The following is a 21,884-nucleotide window of genomic DNA, read 5'->3' as shown; positions in this document are numbered from 1 at the left end:
CTGTTCTCCAGAGGTGGAATAAAGAGAGAGAAATAAACTTGATCTCAAAACCTGTTTCTTTGTCAGCAGGGGAAGAGACTATTTCCCATAGTAAAAGTGGAATCTAGATGAATAAAATTGTACTTCCCAGTATTTGTAGATTCTGGATTTAGAGAAATACTTAGTATATCTTAATTATCTAAGTATAATCCATCTACTTATGTTTTGATCATTGAGAGCCAAGCAACCCTGGACCCTCCTCCCTGTTCTATTGACTCAGGGGCAAAGACAGCAAAAACTGATTCTCATATTAACCCAAAGCAAGTATAATTAGGAAGTTTAGTCTGTTATGGAGACAAATATACTACAAAACCAGAAAGAAGTTATTTTGAATTCTCTACTGGATCTCTCTGTGTCATTGCTCTCTTTCAGCATGGAAAATGGTGGAGCCTTGACTATAATTTAAACCATTCTCCCAAAGGAACTAGGCATTTCCCTTTCTTGGCACCACTTGATGTAAGGGGGGAGTGGGCCAGACTGAAGCTAGCCTTTATGGTTTGACAGTGGCTGAAGAGGAGAACGAGAAGTGAAATGAGCCCTGTTCAGACAAGAGACCTGGATCAGAGCCTGAGGAGCCGCTCTAAAGAATTTGGCACTGCTGTGCTGTGTTTACTGTTTTTCCACCGTTACCATAGGTACCTTGTCAACTAACTCTCAATTTGTGTCTTTCTGCAAGGATTCCTCCCTGTGCACAGCCTCATGGTTCCCCAGGAGTGGAGTTACCTGTCAGCATACCAGAAGTTTCTTCAGTCTCTGACCAGATCAGAGGAGGTAATGACCAACCTGAGCTTTTGCTTTTTCTACGCTCCTTTCTAGTTGGAACCAGGTATAAAGAGGCTTTCTATCTTTAAGATTCTTGACAGTTTTTAGAAACTTGCCCTTTGACTCTTTCTTTCCTCATACTCACTTTTTCTGTCCTCTACCTTAATATTTATCAAACGAGACCTCATAGAGGTCGGCATTGTGCTATAATAGTGGAAAGGACACAGGCTGTGGAGCCAGAGCAGTAGGTTCCAGCCCCAGCTCCACCTTTTCTCACTGTGTGACCTTGCAGCAGTTCAGCAGGCTTATAACACCTGAAGGTGTTTCCTTGTCTACAAAATAAGAGGAATAACCCCTTGGAGTTACAAGTAGATCCTCGGAGTCATTTCCCATTCCTCCTCAGAAAACAAAACCCAGAAGTACTTGAGAACTAGCAAACCAGTGTGATAGTATTATAGAATTCATTTGCTGATTCAATAAATAGTTTGCATTCCGGACAGTTTCCCTTATCACTTAAACACCTGCAAAATTTCCGAAATATTAAAAAAAAAAAAAAAAAGAAACAAAACTGTAAACACTGTGATCAGATGCCACCTGCCTTAAAAATAGCCTTGCTGTGAGGTAGGAAACACCAAGCATTTATGGATGCTGCATCTAACCAACAGCTCTTTTGCTTTTAGAGCTCAGAGGCTCATCAGGACTTGTAAACAGCAGACAGAAGAGCTATGACCACTCAAGGTAACTGGACCTTGTGCAGCCTCTTCTTCAGAAGCAGGTGGATATCCTAGTATTGCTTCTGCTTAAACGAGCTTCTCAGAGCATGTGCCGTCTCCCAAGAGCAGAGAAGGACAGCCATCATTCCTTCTTGTTCTTATTTCTTCTGAAGCTTGTGAGCAGCACTAAACAGAGGGCTAGTGATGTTTAAGAGTCTTCAGAGGGAGTTCCATCATGGCTCAGCAGAAACAAATCTGACTAGCATCCACGAGGATGCAGGTTCAATCCCTGCCCTTGCTCAGTGGGTTAAGGATCCGGCATTGCCTTGAGCTGTGGTGTAGGTCGCAGATGGGGCTCGGATCCTACATTCCTGTGGCTGTGGCTTAGGACGGCAACTACAGCTCTCATTCAGCCCCTAGCCTGGGAACCTCAATATGCCTCTGGTGCAGCCTTAAAAGACAAAAGACCGAAAAATAAAAATGAAAAAAATAAGTCTTCAGGGAGTTCCCATTGTGGCTCATAGGTTAAGAACCTGACTAGTTTCCATGAAGACATGGGTTTGATCCCTGGTCTCAGTGGGTTAAGGATCCGGTGGTGCCGTGAGCTGTTGTGTGGGTCACAGACATGGCTCAGATTCTGCATTACTGCGGCTGTGGTATAGGCCAGCAGCTACAGCTCCTGGTCAACCCCTAGCCTGGGAACTTCCATATACCATGGGTGTAGCCCTTAAAAAAAAAATCTTCAAATTCCAGGAGTTCCCTCCTGGCTCAGTGGGTTAAAGACCCAGAGTTGTCACTGCTTTGGCTCTGATTACAGCTGTGGCATGGGTTTGATCCCTGGCCCAGAAACTTCTGCATGACATTGCCCACCCCCCCCCAAAAAAAGAGAGTCTTCAAATTCCAGACCAGGAAGAATTGCGCTCAGATTCAGTTCATGCTTAGTACCAGGAAGAGAGTGGGAAGGGCAAGCCCACTGTGTATTTGTGTAACTTTTTAATAGACAAACCTGTGTCTCTGTTCCCAGTCATCTCAGAGCAGTGTCAGGGCAGGCTCCTCCCTACCTACAATGTTCAGAAGATCACATTTCTTTTGGGCGATGTTTCCTCTGAAATAATTGAGCAGACAGACTGTCAGTACCTCATTAATTGACCACATTAATTCTCAGCTGGGGCTGAAAGCTGGCATGCTAACTGGAGTGCTGTGTTTTCTGCAGTGCCCATATCTAGTAGCAGTAGAGCTGTGCCCTATATCAAACCCAGATTTGTAGCTGTAATACTGATACAGAAATAACCACATTATCTTTTTACATCTGATTTTTTTCCCTCAAGGAAATTTTTTCTTTCCAGGGTTAGAGCCCAAATTATCTTATAGGAAGATAATGGTTTGTGTTTCCTTAGGAAGATAATTTGGTTTTTCTCCACAGGCACCACCACCATGGGAACAGCATTGCTGGAGGACTGATGAAGGGGGCTTTGTCTGTTGCTGCCTCCGCATACAAGGCCTTGTTTGCTGGGCCACCAGTCACTGCACAGGTCAGTGTATGTTTTATTTTCCTGAACCAAATCCAAGTCACCAGGGAAAACGATGGCATCTCTCTGTGTTGGAGAGAGTAGTGTTGCATCACGGAAAACATGAGCTTTAAGGTTTTGTGTTTTTTTGTTTTTTTTTTTTTTTTGGCCACACAAAATTATGGCTAAAATTTTAAAAAGTGTATTTATTTTCTTTTGCCACACCCATGGCATATGGAAGTTCCCCAGGCCAGGAATGGAATCTGAGCCGCAGCTGTGACCTGCGCCCCAGTGGGAATTCCTAAGTTTAATCTTTGGTTAACACACAACTCTGCCACCTTCCAGCTGCATGACATTGGCTATATTACTTAAAGGAGGAAAGAAAAAAGACCTGATGTTTTAAGGCCAGTGGGAAGCCACTGAAGTGTTTTAGAAAAGTAATTAACATAATCAGATTTGTCCTTAGTAGGATCACTCCACTCCACCATAGTGTAGAGGCTGGAGGAGCCGAAAAGAAATCCATTTGGGAATCCCAAGTGTAGGTCAAAGAAATAAAGGGATGGAGATGATTAAGTGGCTAGAAAGAAGTCAGGGATAAAAGTTTCTGGCTTAGGTTTGGCCTGGAAATAAAGTCATGTGTGTACAGGTTATAGCAGGAGCCATGTGATTAGATATGATTTTCCAGGAAGAATGGGTAAAGCTAGAAGCAGCCTCTAAAGATCATGGAAAGAAGAAGGGCCCTGCAGAGAGGACTGGGATTTAGAGGAAAATGAAGGAGGGGGTTCTGTGCTGGAGCTTAGGGAAGGGAGTTTTAATGAGGAGGACATAGCCAGCAGCATGAGATCCTGCAGAGAAGTGTGAAGGGATAGAGAGGACTTTGAGAGTACAAGTCTGTCTCATTTTTATTTTTTTATTTTTATTTTTCTGTCTTTTTAGGGCTGCACTTGTGGCATATGGAAGTTCCCAGGCTAGGGGTCCAATTGGAGCTGTAGCCACTGGCCTACAGCCACAGCAACACAGGATCCGAGCCGCATCTGCAACCTACACCACAGCTCATGGCAACGCCAGATCCTTAACCCACTGAGCAAGGCCAGGGATCGAACCCCCATCCTTATGAATGCTAATCAGATTCACTAACCACTGAGCCACAACAGGATCTTCAAGTCTGTCTCACTTTTTTTCTTTTTTTTTTTTTTTTTTTTTTTTTGTCTTTTTGCTATTTCTTGGGCCGCTCCCGCGGCATATGGAGGTTCCCAGGCTAGGGGTCCAATCGGAGCTGTAGCCACCAGCCTATGCCAGAGCCACAGCAACGCAGGATCCAAGCCGCGTCTGCAACCTACACCACAGCTCACGGCAACACCGGATCGTTAACCCACTGAGCAAGGGCAGGGATCGAACCCACAACCTCATGGTTCCTAGTCAGATTCGTTAACCACTGCGCCACGACGGGAACTCCTGTCTCACTTTTAAATAGCTGGACTGTATGAAGGGAAAAAGAGAGCAAACACTGAGACATGTGAGGCAGAGGGAGACTGTTTTTTAAAGATGCGTGAGCCAGTCAGTAGCAAAGAAGGTTAATAATCAGAATGAGATAGGAATAATTAATAGAACATTAGTATTTATGAATAATCAATGGGAAAATATTTCTGAGGTGGTGGGAGGTAATGAGATACAAAGCAAAGTACACGTGGAAGGAGTGCCCTTTGTGGCTCAGTGGTAACGAACCCAACTAGTATCCATGAGGATGTGGGTTCAGTCCCTGGCCTCACTCAGTGAGTTAAGGATCCAGCATTGCCATGAGCTGTGGTGTAGGTCACAGTCGTGGCTCCGGTCCTGGGTTGCTATTGCTGTGCAGCAACCAGGCCAGCAGCTACAGCTCTGATTTGACCCCTAGCCTGGGAACTTCCATATGTCGTGGGTGCGGCCCTAAAAAGACAAAAAAGAAAGTGCATGTGGAAGGATTAACTTGGAAAGGAAGATGGATAATTTATTCTGAAGTAAGAGGGAAGAAGGGAACAGTGGAAGAGGGCAGTACCAGAGGCGGTGCTCAACACATTGGCATACTTTCTCTTCTTCATGGGCTCAACAACCCTGCAAAATTAAGTATTCTGTGTCTTCATTTTCATTAAGAAAATTGGTGCTCAACACAGTTGGTAAGTAAATGGTAAGAGGGTGTTTTAAGTGTTAGGAGGATTAAAGGAGACTATGTGTTCACCACAGGGCTTGGCCCAAAGAAGGAGGTAAATAAATATTCTATTATTTAAAAGAAAAAAAAAAAAAAAAGCCAAGAAGGTGCCCAGGATATAGTTTCCCACAGTTTTTTGTCCAGCTCCTCTGCATATCTGACTAAATTGCCCATCCTTTTCTTCCAGGATCAGTCTCTTCTCTTGCTTCTGCTTGCCCCATCATGATGATTACCTTTTTCTTCACAGGTTTTTCCAGAGTTTGTTTGCATCTTTCCCTTTATCTGGCCTCATTCAAAGGGCAGTTCATTAGTCACCTAGTTTGGGGTACTTTGGGTACTTCCCAGTTCTTCCCATCCCCTCGGAAATCCCATTATCATCGGGTGAACAGAAGTGCCATAGCCTTGTACCTAATTACCTAGTATTTTGAACACCTCTGGAAAGATCAGTGTGACTTAAGATAATAAGAATTTATAAGATAAACGCAAATTATACAGAAAATGTTGTTCTGCTTTTCTTGACTCTACACAGCCAATAGTTTCTGAAGATCAGACAGCAGCCCTGATGGCCCATCTCTTTGAAATGGGATTCTGTGACAGGCAGCTGAACCTAAGGCTGCTGAAGAAACACAACTACAACATCCTACAGGTTGTGACAGAACTCCTTCAGGTCAACAACAACGACTGGTACAGCCACCGCTACTGAGGAGTGACCTTGTATTAAATTACTTTGCCTGCTGCTCAGAGATGATCTTTATTCTGTTGTTGGGGTGTAGGGGAGAGGCCCTTGCTTATTTTTAATCTAATGAATCTACATAGAGCCCATCATTGAACTATCAAGACAAAACCTGCACTGCAGTATTTTTTTGGAGCAAATCAAAGACCAGAACTTAAAGTTTCACTTTAGACATTGGATGAATTGTATGAAGAGCGTTTTTCAGTTGATTTGGATAAAACTCCTTTCTCCGTTTTAGCACACTGAAGAGTATAACTTAAACTTCCTATAGAACCATTTTTCTTTCTGCTTGTATTGAAGTTGAGTATTTTTCTTTGCTTAAGGTGGATGTTTTTATGAGGATATCTGTTGTCAGTTTTTAAAAGAAATTAACCTTGGAAGTCGTTTTCAAGAATTATTCTCATAATCTCTCAAACCTATCCCAAGCCTCATAGCTAGGTGGTATTAAAATGACACCCAGAGTGTGATAGGAATTTTGTTACTCTTCCCTTCTCAAGGAGAAAGTCATTTCCCTGAAAGCCTTAGTAACTGGCACTGTTGTTTTTTAAAGACCCCACTGATGGCATTTAAGAATATCCACCTTCTGGGTCTCTTCAGTGACAGGAGGGAGGAGTATGCTAATTAACCCACCAGCACCTGTTGAGCAGTGTCTATTGTAGTAATTTTGCATACATTTTATTTTATTTAAGGGAAAAAAAATTAGGTAGTGTGAAATATTTTGCTAATCCTATAAAAAAAAACTCCTCTATTAAAAGGAAGAGTAAATTTAACAGTTACCTTTTATGTCAGGGGGCAGGTCTTATTTACAGTAGGGGCGGGTGGGGGTGATAGATACATGAGACGTGAAAGGCAGGCTCCTGTGTGATTCTCAGTAAAGTTCAGGGGCAGGCAAATGAGTATGTGTGAGGCCTAGGAAGTCCTGATGACTTCTTGAATGTTTGAAATCTGCTCAAAGTTATCTAGCCCCAGAGTGCCTAGAAGAGGAAAAAGAGGCTGGTGTTTCACAAAACTTGGATGGGGGTGAGCTTGCTAAAAAAGTTTTGGCTTAATCCCAGGGTAAGTGAGTGGGAAGGAGCTTGTTTACTAAAAGGGGTCCAGATCCTCACTCTGTTTGCAGAAGAGGGCCTTGGGTACAGTTGGTAAAGCGGTAAAATACACTAAATATTTTATTCATTAAAGTTACTTGCAGAAAAAGAAGAACCTGACCCCCAGCGGAAGGGAGGAGGATAGTTTAAAAAAAAAAATAGTATTATTTAACCTGGTTGGTATTATAATGAATGGTGGTTTAAGTTAATCATTAGCCATAATGTTTATTTACAGTATAAGGCTTGAATGCTATTAAGTCAGTCAGGATTCAGACTGCAAGCCAACCAGGCTGTTTATTATTTAAACCGTTTACGGCTTCTGGGTCGAGGCAGAGCGGCAGGGTGTGAAGCGGGAGGGTTAATTTGGGATGGGACCTGTCTTGACCATCTGAGTCGTACTGTAGGGGTCCGTGACGGCCCTGGGGTCCAGTCGTCTGTCTCATTGTATTTGTGCATAACTGGTTAAAGAATGGTGAAATAAAGGTTCTTTGAAACTCTTTCCTGGACTGGCTGGTCCTTGCGGAAGCAGCAACCGGGACCTCGCTTAGCCTTTGAAGAGCTGAGAAATTCTCTGGCGGCTGTGTTGGGAGAGGAGAGGCCCTGGAAGGGAGGGGGAGGGCCCGGGGAGGGAGGGGGGGCGGCTCGGAGGAGCGGGGGCGGAGCTTCTCAAGGTTTTGCGAGTCAAAGCTTGCGGCCAGCCCCCGGTTCCCGCACTTTCGATTCCACTTTGCAGCCGTTTGTGTCACTGCCGTCGCACGGGGGTAAGGCATTCCGGGACCCTCCTTCCCTTCTCTCCCTTCGGGAGGCAACGGGCCAGGCCCCTTGTGTACCTCCTCCTAGCCCAGCACACAGGCACACGCGGGTACCAGGCTCTACTAACGGCCTCTCAGAGGGTGGGTGGGACTTTAAATCCTCCTCCGAAGTCCCAGTCTCAGCCCTCTCCCATCGCCCGGCCCATGACGGAGCCCCAGAGTAGGGCGTGAAGCAGCTGGACCCCCTGAGAAGGCCAGGGTCGCTGCTCTCCACCTCCTCCAGTGCCGCTCATTTGCTCCCCCAGGACTCTGCTGGAAGGAGGCCAGTGGCCCCTGGAGCCACCCTATCCTACAGGCCCTCCTCCCCAAAGAGGCACTGCAGAAGTCTCACTCTCTTGCAGCTGAGATGAGCCGGGGATCTCTGACCTAAACCAGGTGAGGCACCATTTCTTTTAGCCTGGAAAGTCTGAGTGCTGCTCAGCTTGCTCACTCATCTGCTACCAGTCTTTTGGGAAGAATCTGGTTTTAGTCTTGACCCTTCCTAGTGAAGGACTGACCCTGACATCACTATCACCCACTTTCCTACAATCTGTCCCACCCCACCTCAGAAAATAAAGTGGAAGAGGTTTATGCTCCCTCCCAGGACCTTTTTTTTTTTTTTTTTTTTTTTTGTCTTTTTGCTATTTCTTGGGCCACTCCCGCGGCATATGGAGGTTCCCAGGCTAGGGGCTGAATCGGAGCTGTAGCCACTGGCCTACGCCAGAGCCACAGCAACGCGGGATCCGAGCCGCGTCTGGGACCTACACCACAGCTCAAGGCAACGCCGGATCGTTAACCCACTGAGCAAGGGCAGGGACCGAACCCGCAACCTCATGGTTCCTAGTCGGATTTGTTAACCACTGTGCCACGACAGGAACTCCTCAGGACCATTTTAGGGTTTTCATCTACACCTGTGACCAGTCTAGCCCCGTTTCTCTTATTTCAAAGAATCCCCACCTTCCTATTAAGCCAGCGCCTGCCCAGGCTCGGGAATGGAAGGAAGCTTTTCTTTCAAACCCAGCCTAGGAAACATCAGGCATTTCTGCCCAGGTGCTCTAGAGACCTCTTCAAAGTCATCTTGTCACAGGGGATGGAGGGACTGTCCTGGCTGCTGCCCCCCAGCCCTAACTTCCTTCCCTTGAAGTTAATGACAGCTCAGCAACTTTCCCAGAACAAAATAAGCACTTTGCCTTTCACTTATGAAAGTCCCTTAAAGTGAAATAACTTCTGCTCTGCTTTTCCCTCTTTTGTAGGCAGATTGAATTCTCCTACAAAAATGAAAGGAGTGGGAATTCCCATCGTGGCTCAGTGGTTAACAAATCCAACTAAGAACCATGAGGTTGTGGGTTCCATCCCTGGCCTTGCTCAGTGGGTTAAGGATCTGGCGTTGCCTTGAACTGTGGTGTAGGTTGCAGACGCGGCTCAGATCCCGCATTGCTGTGGCTCTGCCATAGGCTGGTGGCTACAGTTCCGATTCGACCCCTAGCCTGGGAACCTCCATATGCCGCGGGAGCGGCCCAAGAAATGGCAAAAAGACAAAAAAGAAAAAAAGAAAAAAGAAAGGAGTTGCAGTGCATTGAGATTCCTGATCCAAGAGCCGTGCTTACTGCTCGGTTCTCTATACCCTCGCTCCCTTAGGCTTGAGTTTGCTGAAATTGCCATGGGGCTCCTTGCCAATCTCAAGAACCTAATACCAGAGTCACACCGACATCAGTGCTAACTGAACGTCGTTGTTCTTTTCTCATCAGTGAGGAATCCCTCTGAACAATGGGCGAGACATTCTCCCAGCTGGGCTCTCAGAAGGATGAGAACAAGTCCATCTTGCCCCCTGACCCAACCATCGGCAGGAAGTCGGCCAGCTACTCCAGCACCAACAGCAGCAAGGTTTTTTGTTCCTGTGTGCCTTGTGAAAGGGCCACTGGTGCCAGCTTTGTTATTTGTCCCACATGCCAGGGCAGTGGGGAGATCCCTCGAGGTGAGTGGCCCAAAGCTCTGAAAGTAGCCTGGGATCCAGGAAAAGCGCTTCGCAGCCAGCTGACTAGAGCCAGGCTCCTCTGAGTCTCCTTTAATAGGGTTGGGTCTCTTGGCTTCTAGTCCCCCAGTTTCAGGCTAGCCAGGAAGTTGCCAACCCTTCCTGGACTTGCTGAGGGCCCCCGCCCCAACCTTGGCCCAATCCCAGTCAGTTTCCAGCCTCTCTGGTCCTTTAGCAACACTGCCTTAGGATTCAGGAAGTTACAAATGATCTCGCCAAAGAAACAGGGCTTCTTTGATTTGTAGTGACTTGCAGAAATTCTTCCCACCTGTTAATGAAAATCTCACCTCCATTCTAGAGGTAGCAAAGCTGAGCTGCCAGCAGACCAGTGCCCCCAGTCCTGCCCTGAGGCAGAGGCGACATGCTTCTCACCCTGCTCTCTGGGGTGGAGGGTTGCTTCTGGTAGGCTGGCACAAGAAACATTTGTCATGAAAACTTCATGGCCCTTCCTCTCACCCTCTTTCTCTCTACAGAGCTAGAGAAGCAGCTGGTGGCCCTCATCCCCTATGGGGACCAGAGGCTGAAGCCCAGGCACACGTAAGCCCCTCCTTCTGCCCCAGCTCCGCACACATTGCCCCTGGGGGCTACTCCTTTTTGGCTCCCCCATTCTCCCCCATCCCCACAATTTTTCTCCATTGGCTCCCCTCGAGAAATCCTGAGCCGGAGTTCCCATCACGGCACAGTGGTTAATGAATCCAACTAGGAACCATGAGGTTGCAAGTTCAATCCCTGGCCTCTCTCAGTGGGTCAAGAATCCAGCGTTGCCTTGAGCTGTGGTGTAGGTTGCAGACGTGGCTCAGCTCCCCTGTTGCTGTGGCTCTGGCATAGGCCGGTGGCTATAGCTCTGATTAGACCCCTAGCCTGCGAACCTCCAAATGCCATGGGAATCGGCCCTAGGAAAGGCAGAAATACCGGGAAAAAAAAAAAGAAAAAAAAGAAATCCTGAATCTCACTAAACTCAGGTGTCTTAACTCCCTGTTTCCAAGGATTTTCCTAGTTTTAGAAGCCTGGGCATAGTAGATGCCACCTGAGCCACTTGGTATCCTTTCCCTGAGCCTCACTGCTTCCAAGAAGCATGGCTCCCTTTTGAAGACAGAGGGGACCTCTTGGCTCTGCAAGTCCTTCCAGGACAAATGGAGTGGCTCTGGCTACAGTGGGTTTGAGGAAGCGATTTTTCCTAGGAACTTCCTTTGCAATGGCAATTCAGACCTGCTTGTTCTCTTCCCTGTTCTGGGACACTTCAGAATTTCAGAAGCAGCCCTGAGTGTCACTGGGGGCCCATGACCTCATTTGTCATCTGGGTCTTTTGACGTGGATCCCTGAAACTTCCTCCCAGGGTCCTCAGCTTCTGTCTGGGAGCCACCACCCATCCTTCCCCCACCACTGCACCAGAATCTGAATCTGGCAGTGCCCCTTATAAGATGCTAACAAGGTGCTCTCTCCTTAATACAAATCTCAATTGTTTTTGTTTTTGTTTTAGGGCCACACCTGCATCATATGAAGTTCTCAGGTTAGGAGTCAAATAGGAGCTACAGCTGGAACTCCCTCAATTTTGAATTAGATGATCAGGAGTTCCTGCTGTGGCTTAGCAGGTTAGGAACCCGACACAGGAGTTCCTGTCATGGCACAGTGGAAACAAATCCGACTAGGAAACATGAAGTCGTGGGTTCCATCCCTGGCCTCGCTCAGTGGATTAAGGATCTGGCATTGCCATGAGCTGTGGTGTAGGTCGCAGACATAGCTCAGATCCTGCGTTGCTGTGGCCTGTGGTGTAAGCTGGCAGCTGTGGCTCCGATTCGACCCCTAGCCTGGGAACCTCCATATGTTGCAGGCACGGCCCTAAAAAGCAAAAATAAAATTCAGAACTCTCAAAATTCCTGTGGACTTCTTCCACTGATAATAGCTAGCATTGGCTGAGCCTTTGCTGTGTTCCAGGACCAGAGATTAGTGCCTTTTCATGCATCAGCCTATAAGAGATTGTATGAGGTAGGTACAGTTGTCTCCACTTTATAGACAAGGAAACTGAGGCTTAGGGAGGTCCAGTAGGCTCTTCACGGTTACTGGGCTAAGTGGGTACCTAGAGCTGGGCCTGGAAGCCAGGCTGCTGGCCTCTCAGTCGTGTGCTTCTACCCACTCTTGGCCACATCTGAGCCTAGGCTGGTCCTCCACATCTGGGGAGCTGAGGACGCAGTTGTGAGGGGGACATCCTTGGACAAGACTCTTCTCTCAAGAAAGAGAAAAGCGTGTCTGAAGGCCCCCAGCCCAAGTTTCCTTGGTGACCAGACTTCTCCCCCCCTCCCCCGGATCCTGCTTTCCCACAGGAAGCTCTCCGTGTTCCTGGCAGTATTCATCTGCCTGGTGACCTCCTCCCTCATCGCCTTTTTCCTGTTTCCCCGGACTATCGCCATGCAGCCTGCAGGCCTCAACTCCTCCACCGTGGCCTTTGAGGAGACTGATATCTGTCTCAACATAACAGTGAGTGGGTGCCTGTGCCCCTGGGCTCCACCCCACCTTTCTTTCTTTTTTTTTTTTTTTTTTTTTGTATTTTTGTCTTTTTGTCTTTTGTCTTTTGTTGTTGTTGTTGCTATTTCTTGGGCCGCTCCCGCGGCATATGGAGGTTCCCAGGCTAGGGGTTGAATCGGAGCTGTAGCCACTGGCCTACGCCAGAGCCACAGCAATGCGGGATCCGAGCCGAGTCTGCAACCTACACCACAGCTCACGGCAACGCCGGATCGTTAACCCACTGAGCAAGGGCAGGGATCGAACCCCCAACCTCATGGTTCCTAGTCGGATTCGTTAACCACTGCGCCACAACGGGAACTCCCACCCCACCTTTCTGGCAACACTTCTTGGTGGCCCACGTCCAGTGTTGTGACCCTGGGCATGGGGAGCCAGGGGTCTTATGGCGCCCAGAGGGTGTCAGAAGCCTGGGGAGCAGCAGGAGTAATCATGAGCCCCCACGTGGTATAGGATTGGGACTGTGAGGGGCCAGAATCAAGTCCGGAGCAATAAATCACAGGGTGCAGCGGGGGTGGTGTGCCTGACGCCCTGCGGCGGCGGGGGGGGGGGGGGGGGAGAGACTGAACGAGAGGGCCTTGCAGGGTGAGACTGGATTTTGAGTCAGGGGACCCCTTGCCATTAAGGGCCCTTCCAAGGGGCTCCCAGCACTGGGGCCTCAGCAGCTGAGGCCCGTATTGGGGGTGGGGCTCAATCAGGATGGGGGTTTTGAAACTGGCTTCTTCTTTCCAAGGGTGGCTATCCTCACTCCTCCCTTTCCCCGTCTCCCTCCCCAGAATATCTTGAACATCTCCAATAACAACTACTACCCCATCACTGTGACTCAGCTGACTGTTGAGGTTCTGCACCTGTCCCTCGTGGTGGGGCAGGTCTCCGACAGCCTCCTCCTCCACATCGGCCCTTTGGCCAGTGAACAGGTGACTTCTTCTCCCTGGCCAGCCCTGCCCACAGGTGTGTGGATGCGGGTGGTGGTAGGAAGGTGGCAGCTGGAGTTGGTGGCTCACCTTACGCCCATTTGGTTGACAGGTATTTTATGCAGTAGCCAACAGGATACAGGAAGAAAACACATAGTGAGTAGCCCTTGATGTCTTCTCCGCCTCTTTCCTGGCTGGAAACCCGCTTTGAATCCCCACCAGATTTCCTGATTGCTTAGCAAAGCCTGTGGCCAGCATTTGGCCTACACTCCTGTGGCCAAGGCTGCAATGTGCAAGGGTTCAGGGTCCCCAGCCTCTGCCTGTTTGGACCTGGATTGGAATGAAAACCAGGCTAGAATGTGGTTAATCCTTAAAATATACGACCTTGAGCTCTTTGGCCAGACATGCTGAGAAAGATGAATGTCCTATTTTCTATCAAGGGAGAGACCAGCGTGTGCCTGAGCCAAGCCACTGGGGGTGGGAGGAGTGAGATGGCAGCAGGGGTGACGTGCTCACCTTAAGCAGAGGGAGAGGGAGCGGGAGTGGCACTTGGGGCCCCTGATAGAAGGGAGCCCAGGAGGTGAGGGGCTGGGACTGCAGGTCTACTCTGAGCTGACAGGCTGCTCGCTGTGAAACTCAGTCCCATGTTCTCTCTTTCTCTGTCTCTCTCAGCAAAATCTGCACTTGGTTGAAAATCAAAGTCCACCATGTGCTTTTGCACATCCAGTAAGTAGGGCTTAGCGCCCTGGTAACCCATCTCCCACTCCTGACTCCAGCTCCCCCTCGTTGGGAGGAGAATCCTCCAAGCTGACCCCGTGAATCTCTGTTGGCTCTTGGCAACAGCAGGTCCAGCCCCTCCTCTAGGGCCCACCTTGCTTCTGAACTACTGATACGACAGCCATAGAGCTGCCCAGAACACAGGTGGGGCAACTGCCCCAGGTGACTTGGGGGGTGGGGTTGGGGGCAGAAGGAAGGGCCGAGTGCCTGAGGAAGTGAGCCCTCCGCACAGAGCAGAGCTGGGCCAGGGCTTTCCTCTTCCTCCCAGGCCCAGCACCAAAGGCTGCTTCCTCTCCAGGGGCACCCTGACCTATTCCTACCTGAGCCATTCGGAGCAGCTGGTCTTCCAGAATTATGAATACGTGGACTGCCGGGGAAACACGTCTGTGCCTCACTTGCTGGTCCCTCACCCACCGTGACCTGTCTGCTGTCCTCAAGCTCCAGGCACCTGCCGGCCTGGTCTGTATCTCCCACAGCTCCATGGCTGCAGTAGGATTATAGTGACCTTGCCAGAGGAAAAGCCCTGTTTTATCACCCCCTCCCCCATACACGCTCAGCACAGGGAGCTTTCTATGGAAGTTAACGTCATACACACACACACACACACACACACACACACAAACACACACACCCTCTGATTTCTATAGGAACAGAAACCTGGTTCTTCTAGAGGCCAGCACCAGATATTGCCCTTGATCTGTCATAAGGAAAGTCTGACCTGATGTTTCCTCAGAGCTGCCTTAGAGGCATGGAGTGGCACTCACCCTTTCTGTGCTGAGCACCTTGGTTGCCCAGCTCCTCTGGGGCTGGCCTTCCTCCTGCCTGAATGTGAAGAAAGCTTTCTTTTTCTGGCTTTTACTACATGGGTGCTCCACTCAGTGATGGGAAGATGACTTGGGGGACAGCCATGCTGTCCCCAGGGCCTGTTAGGGAACCATAGATACGTTCCTATGCTGCCCTGCTTTGGTCACGTGACAAGGTGATGGTGATGGCCCACGTCTTTCCTGGCAGCTTGTCTCCCACCCATCTGACAGCAAGATGGGTCAACACTCTTCGGCTCTGCATCCTTCCTGGGTTCCTAGAAAGACAAGAGCTGTTCTCCAGCTAAAGCTTCTCCTCTCCATAAAACAATTGTATTCATTTTTTCACAGCAGGAACCAAAGTAGGAGGGGAGGGAGGCACCTGGCACCCCCTGGGCCTACACAGGAAAAACAGAGGCAAAGCCAGAGTCATTTTCAAAGGTATTTATTGAAGGAGGCCATAACCCTGAGCCCCTGTGAGTGAGCAAAGGCAGGTCAAACCGTGGGCCCAGATGTTCTGCCCCTGAAAGCCTCCAGAGGTGAAGCAAAACTGCTTGGCTTCGCTGCACCCCCAGCTCAGTCCCAGGCCACCCAGGCTCCCCCAGGTCTCTGCTCTCCTTCAGGCCTGGACAGTATGGAGCTGCATATCAGTAGGGACTGTCTGGACCCTCTCCTCTTTGCTGTCCCTCAGGTGAAGCTAAGCCTCAGGTAGCCCCCAGGTTCCCACCAGGCTCCTACTCTTTAGCTGAGCAGGAATGCTGTTTGCTCACTCAAGGTAGCTGTGGTTTCTGTCACTCAGACAGGCCGAGAGATGAGCTTAGGTGGCAGGGAAAGCTGACTTTGAAGTAGGAAGGAGGGGAAGTGGTAACAGAACCTGGTGATTAGCCAGCCAGGGGAATGAGGGGAAGGAAGCAGCTGGTACTGTCCGTCTGCTTTCATAAGTGGGGCAAGAGCAACAGGAGTCCATGAAGACCAGGCTGGAGCCTCTGCCATTTCACCACATGGAAAGAATTCATATTGTATTCAATAAACTACACTTGATGATATTTAAAAAAAAAAAGAACAAGTCTCCTGTGAGTGGGAAGGGAGCTGATGGACCCTCCCCATCTCACAGCCTGAGCCCCTTGGTAACAGGCCCTGCTTCCCTGGCTTCTGAGCTTGCTCTCAGGAGCTTGCTGTCTCCCTTTCTCACGTTGTGTATCTCTGAGGTCCCTTCCAACTTTAATGACCTTGTTCTGTCCTCCTCCTCACTCCCGCCAGCTCCTCTCAGGAATCAAGGCACCGAGGGGCACCTTCAGTCTCACCCAAAGACAATGCTATGATGAAAGACCGCAAGCAGCCCCCTCACCAGTCAAGGGCCGAAGAGGGGGCAGGGATGGGGAACCCCAGGCATCAGTTTTAGGAAGTGGTGAGTGGGATGCCTGGGGCCTTTGGAGCTTCTTGTCTCTCTCTGCTACATGGAAAGATTGAAACCCAGGGAGGAAGAGGCCTGTGGATTTGGGGGGTTAAGGCCCTCTCTTCCCAAGACCAGGTGTTCTGTGCTTGAGGCTACAGCCCCCCCTTTCCTCTCTCCATCCCTGGAACATCCATTTAACAGCGGAGTGCCCACACTGGGCTTGGGGAAGGTCCCTGCCTGCCACTTCTTCCTAATGCTGCCCCAGGTCTGCTGTGGCATGATGCCACCCCTCCTCCTGCAACTGTATCCCAGTAAGCATCAGCCGGGGAGGGTGGGGGGACTGATGGCCCCAGTGAGAGTCATAAACCTGAGACCTCAACAGACCTATCATTGCTAAATAAGGGCCAGTGGTAGAGCCGTAGAGTTGAGGGCCCCAAGGCCAAGTTCTCCCATTGGCTTTGCCTAGAGAAGCATGGAACTGCCTTCTACTGTCTTCTCAAACCCTCTCCAGCCCCTTCATGGGTCTTCCTGCCCCCTCCCTCTCCAGTCTCACAGAGCCCCACCAGTCTCTTGATCTTTGCAGGAAGAGATTACACTTTATTCCCAGCTAGCCTCCTCTGCCAGAGTGGATCGAGAAAGGTTAGCTCTTGGAGTGGAGATGTAGCTGGGGGGTGAGAAGGTGGGCTTGCTCATCGGATTTTTCCTGATGGCCACTGGGGTCTTGGGATCTGTCTCTGAATCACCACTGCTGTATGTAATTCGTTGACTGAGAAGAGGGGGAGACAGGAGGCAAAACAGCTTAGTTAGCAGTTCCCGGGAACATTGTATCAAGCCCTTTGAAGCCCGAGGAATCAAAGTGAAATTAAGTGGCCCAGACTTCATCTTAAAAGGGCCCTGCTGTGGTGCACTGGGTTAATCCAACTGCAGTGGCTCGGGTTGCTGCCGAAGCATGAGTTTAATCCTCTGCCCGCCTGGTGCAGGGGGTTAAGGATCCAGCATTCCTGCAGCTGTGGTGTAGGTCGAAGCTGTGTCTTGGATTCAATCCCTGGCCAGGAAACTTCTATATGCCATGGATGTGGCCATAAGAAAATAAAAAATAAAAGGGCTAGGGTAGGGTTACCCATCCTTTGCACCTGTATCAGAAAAACCTTTCCAAAGCTTATACCATTTTGTATATTTGTCACGAGTCTTCCAGGGTTTGATGGTCTACAATAAACCAGGCTCTAAGTGCTTTGGATACCCTTCCTTTTAATTCAGTCCTTGTGACACCTCTGTCAAGGAGGTGGGGAGTTCCCATCGTGGCTCAGCGGTTAACGAACCCGACTAGAGTCCATAAGGATGTGGGTTTGATCCCTGGCTTCGCTCAGTGTGTTAAGTATCGGGCATTGCCGTGAGCTGTGATGTAGGTTGAAGACTTCGGCTCAGATCCCTTGTTGCTGTGGCTGTGGTATAAGCTGGTGTCTGCAGCTCTGATTCGACCCCTAGCCTGGGAACTTTCCTATGCTGCAGATCAGCCCTAAAAAGCAAAACAAAAAAACAAAACCAAAAAAAGAGGTAAAATCATTCCCATTTTCTGGATGTGGCAGCTGAGGCTCGAGGTTGAAAGATGCTACCAGGGAGTGGCAATCCCGACTGAGGTCATAACCTCTGCCTTCAGGTCTGACTTCCTTCCTCCTTCAACTGGCTCTACCCCAATCAGCATTTCAAACAGCCCCTTGATTTTGCTTCTCTGGCACCTGTTTTATCTTTACAACTAGATTGTCAGCCCCTTCACTTACGCTTAGGGCTGAGCAACAGGCCCTACTGAGACATTTTTATGGGGACAAGAAATGGAAGAATGGGCCACCCAAAAGTGACTGAATAACTTCAGTCTCCTCCCTTGACTCCTGCCAAGGAAGCCTTTCTAGACTCCACCTGCACACACAGCAAGCACACTCGGACATGCAGACAGAATCTATCTGCCTTTTACGTTCTGTCTCACCGTGAATCGTGGGTACTTGGTGTGTTTATCTGGGCTAGATTGGAATGCTTTGCTGAAACCTGATGATGAAACAGAGCACACATTACCCATCTGGCCGTTTCTGAGAATGAACCATGGCACAGCTGAACTCTACCAGGTACCTGGGGGCAGGCCCCTACCTGGGGCCAAGCACAGACCCAGCCCCACCCTGAAAATTCTCAATGAGGAAGCCACTCTGTTCCAGACCCTGCAGGGCTCAGGATATCCTGCTAAGACTACAGCTCTTATCCCACCTTCTGACCACCCCTGCTCCATCTGTCACCCTCACCTGAGCTTCCTTCTGCAGAAGCTGGCAGGCTTCTCTGCAGCCCTAGGGTAGAGGGTGCCAAGGAGAGGCAGAGGGCAGGGTGGCAGATATGGATTCTGGACTCTAGGGCTGGGATGGGGGAAAGGGGCTCTGTCTTCACAACCTCCCACTCTCAGGCATCTCACTTACCAGGACCTTGAGGGTTCATTACCCCTTCGTAGAATTTGTCCTTGTTAAAGAGGTTGCATTGCCCTCCAGCTTGATGGGTCCCCACTGAGCCAAGCTGGGGACCGGGCCTTTGGGAATCCTGGAGAATGTGCTGGGAGGTACCCTGAATAAGACGGTCTTGGGCGTTTTGTTGCTTTGGCTGAGGAGGCGGCGGCGGCTGTGGCTGCTGTTGCATCTGCATGGGAGGAGACTGTGATTGCATGGGGGGTGGCTGCGACCCCTGCTGCAACTGTGTTCCTCCTCTTGGAGTTTCTTCATTTCCTGGCAAGAAGCCCCTGCAAGTGGCATCCTCCTCCCTCCCCACCCAGTCACCCACCTGCCAGAGACACTGGGGGGAGCAAGGCAAACCAACCCAGACTTGGAGGTGGCTGCAGGGTCTCTGATCCCCGGAGTCCAAGGCTGAGGCTGGATCCTGAGCCACCTCCCCTCACCCATCACAGCACCCAAGAACTGGGCACAACCCCTGCCCAGGAAATAGCAGCATGAGAGCTGTGCACAAAAACAGATTGCAGTGGCAGTGGGTAAAGAATAATTTCTTGCACATGCTTTGAAACAGCACTATCCAACAGAAATATAATGAGGGCCATGTGTAATTTACAATTTGTAGCCACATCACAAAGTAAGAGGTGAAGTTAATTTTAATAATATATTTTATTCACCCCAATACATCCAAAACATAAAACCAATATGAAAGTATTAATGAGGTAGCTTATATTCTTTGGTTCTGTACTAAGTCAAAACTTGGAGTGCCTTTTATATTAACAGCACATCTTTTTTTTTTCTTTTTTTGCCTACACCAGTGGCATGCGGAAGTTTCCAGGCCAGGGCCAGGGATCCAACCTGAGCTGCAGCAGTGACAATGCCAAGTCGTTAACTGCTGGGCCACCAAAGAACTCCAGCACATCTTAACTTTAGACACTACATTTTTGAGTAAAAATATTTGGTCTAGGTGTTCCCACTGTAGTGCAACAGGTTAAGGATCTGGCATTGCCAAAGCTGCAGTGTATGTTGCAGCTGAGATTCGGTTTCAATCCCTGGCTTGGGAACTTCAGTGCGCTGCAGGCATGGCCAAAAAAGTTATCTATATTCTTTATCAAATTACATATATATATCAAATATACATATTTTATCTATATTTAGAATTCTTATAATTTACAATCAAAAAAGTAGATTCATATACACAAGTTATTCCAAAAATACTTAAAATGTTTCCAGTATTGTTTTCAAATTTATATTTATTTATTTATTTATTTATTTATTTATTTATTTTGTCTTTTGTCTTTTTGTTGTTGTTGTTGTTGTTGTTATTGTTGCTATTTCTTGGGCCGCTCCCGCGGCATATGGAGGTTCCCAGGCTAGGGGTTGAATCGGAGCTGTAGCCACCGGCCTACGCCAGAGGCACAGCAACGCGGGATCCGAGCCGCGTCTGCAACCTACACCACAGCTCACGGCAACGCCGGATCGTTAACCCACTGAGCAAGGGCAGGGACCGAACCCGCAACCTCATGGTTCCTAGTCGGATTCGTTAACCACTGTGCCACGATGGGAACTCCTCAAATTTATATTTAAATAAATGTATATAAAAAAAGGTTTTTTTGTGTTCCCATCATGGCTCAGAGGTAACAAACCAGGCTAGGATCCATGAAGACACAGGTTCGCTCAGTGGGTTAAGGATCCCGTGTTGCTGTGGCTGTGGTGTAGGCCGGCAGCTGCAGCTCTGATTCGACCCCTGGTCTGGAAACTTCCGTATGTTGAAGGTGTGGCCCTAAAAAACAAATAAAATAAAATAAAATAAAATAAAAATGTTTTGTTCTTTTTTGGCTGCTCTTTGGCATATGGAGTTCCCAGGCCAGGGTTCAGATCCAATGTCTTTTTTCCATTTCTTGGGCCGCTCCCATGGCATATGGAGGTTCCCAGGCTAGGGGTCGAATCGGAGCTGTAGCTGCCAGCCTATGCCAGAGCCACAGCAACCCGAGATCTGAACCGTGTCTGCGACCTACACCACAGCTCACGGCAACGCCGGAACCCACTGAGCAAGGCCAGGGACCGAACCTGCAACCTCATTGCTCCTAGTCGGATTCGTTAACCACTGAGCCGCGAGGGAACTCCTATAAAATTTTAAATTCAGTTCCTCAGTCTCACTAGCCACAGGCTGGAGGCCATGCTTTTGGACAGTACAGTTTTAAAACCTCCCAAGCTTGGAGTTCCCATCATGGCTCATCAGTTAATGAACCCCACTAGTATCCATGAGGACTCGCGTTCAATCCCTGGCCTTAGTGAATTAAGGATCCAGTGTTGCCGTGAGCCGTGGTGTAGGTCGCAGACATGGCTCAGATCCTGAGTTGCTGTGGCTGTGGCATAGATTGGTGTAGGTTGGCAGCTACAGCTCCAACTGAACCCCTAGCCTGAGAACCTTCATATGCCGAGAGTGTGGCTCTAAAAACACAAAAAAAAAAAAAAAAAAAAAAACACCTTCCAAGCCTGACCCGCCCCCCCCCCAACCTCCCAAGAGGGCTCAGCCTAAGACAATAGCAAAGTTGAGTAGCCCTGATACACACACACACACAACACAGGGTCCACCCAAGAGAACATCAAAGGACCTTGTTTTCCTTCAGTCCCCACCAAAACAACACTCACTAGATAATAGACAGCTTTCTAGGGGGTCTTTATTCCCTCCCCATTGCCTGGTGGACCCCTGGAAGGACCCTGGTGAACCTGGTCCCTTTCATGCACCTGCTCTTGCTGCTGCTGTTCCTGCTGGGCCATCAGCCACCTCCTCCAGTCCAAAGCCATCTGCCGGCGACGGGCCTCCCAGTGGTAAGCACTGCCCATGATGGTGGGAGAGGCAGAAGGCCCCAGGCGTGGGGTGGGGGGCAGGCAGAACCCAGAAGGCTGCCACTGCCTCACCACCTCTGTCTCCTCTCACCTCAACCTCAAGGCTTGTAACCAGAACCACCTCACAATGTGGCCACTACCAGGGCAACGGGGCAGATCCCCCCCTTGGCTTGGGAAGGAGGGAGGTGTTCTTCCCAAGCCTCCTAAAAAACATCTGTAAAGTATCCTTCTCACCTGAGCAGGTAGAAGACACCTTTCCATCTTAGCATTGTGTTTTTTGTTTGTTTTTTGTTTTTTGTGGG

General features: G+C 49.2%; 3 protein-coding genes across 58 annotated transcripts in view; 2 read left to right on the top strand and 1 right to left on the bottom strand.

The window, feature by feature from the left end:
• Nucleotides 1-7,524, top strand: part of NBR1 (NBR1 autophagy cargo receptor) — a 33,160-nt gene extending 25,636 nt beyond the window's left edge. For all 50 annotated transcript variants that reach the window (XM_084984303.1, XM_084984300.1, XM_084984295.1 and 47 more), the window contains 4 exons: nt 716-810; nt 1,482-1,539; nt 2,938-3,046; nt 5,737-7,524. In XM_084984303.1, the coding sequence (XP_084840429.1) occupies nt 716-810; nt 1,482-1,539; nt 2,938-3,046; nt 5,737-5,910 (436 nt within the window). In that variant the 3' untranslated portion in view covers nt 5,911-7,524. The remainder of the gene's footprint in view (nt 1-715; nt 811-1,481; nt 1,540-2,937; nt 3,047-5,736) is intronic.
• Nucleotides 7,525-7,735: 211 nt separating this feature from the next.
• Nucleotides 7,736-15,916, top strand: TMEM106A (transmembrane protein 106A). 7 transcript variants are annotated; one of them, XM_084982796.1, is made up of 9 exons: nt 7,736-7,786; nt 8,083-8,212; nt 9,565-9,791; nt 10,322-10,385; nt 12,170-12,323; nt 13,142-13,316; nt 13,392-13,435; nt 13,952-14,005; nt 14,355-15,916. In XM_084982796.1, exons 3-9 carry the CDS (start codon nt 9,584-9,586, stop codon nt 14,412-14,414), a joined length of 759 nt encoding a protein of 252 aa, XP_084838922.1. In that variant the 5' UTR covers nt 7,736-7,786; nt 8,083-8,212; nt 9,565-9,583; the 3' UTR covers nt 14,415-15,916.
• A 2,290-nt stretch (nt 15,917-18,206) lies between these two features.
• On the bottom strand, nt 18,207-21,579 carry CCDC200 (coiled-coil domain containing 200). Its single transcript, XM_084983168.1, is given in 4 exon segments — nt 18,207-18,292; nt 18,709-18,975; nt 18,978-19,008; nt 21,481-21,579. Coding segments are annotated over 4 exon segments (483 nt in total).
• Nucleotides 21,580-21,884: the final 305 nt, after the last annotated feature.

This window comes from Sus scrofa, chromosome 12, assembly GCF_054392235.1.
Source record: "Sus scrofa isolate SSC_HxYL_T2T_F1_AM1 chromosome 12, Sscrofa_HxYL_maternal_Yorkshire_Landrace_v2.0, whole genome shotgun sequence".
In the NCBI taxonomy this organism is placed as follows: Eukaryota; Metazoa; Chordata; class Mammalia; order Artiodactyla; family Suidae; genus Sus; species Sus scrofa.
This window is presented reverse-complemented; position numbering and strand designations above follow the sequence as displayed.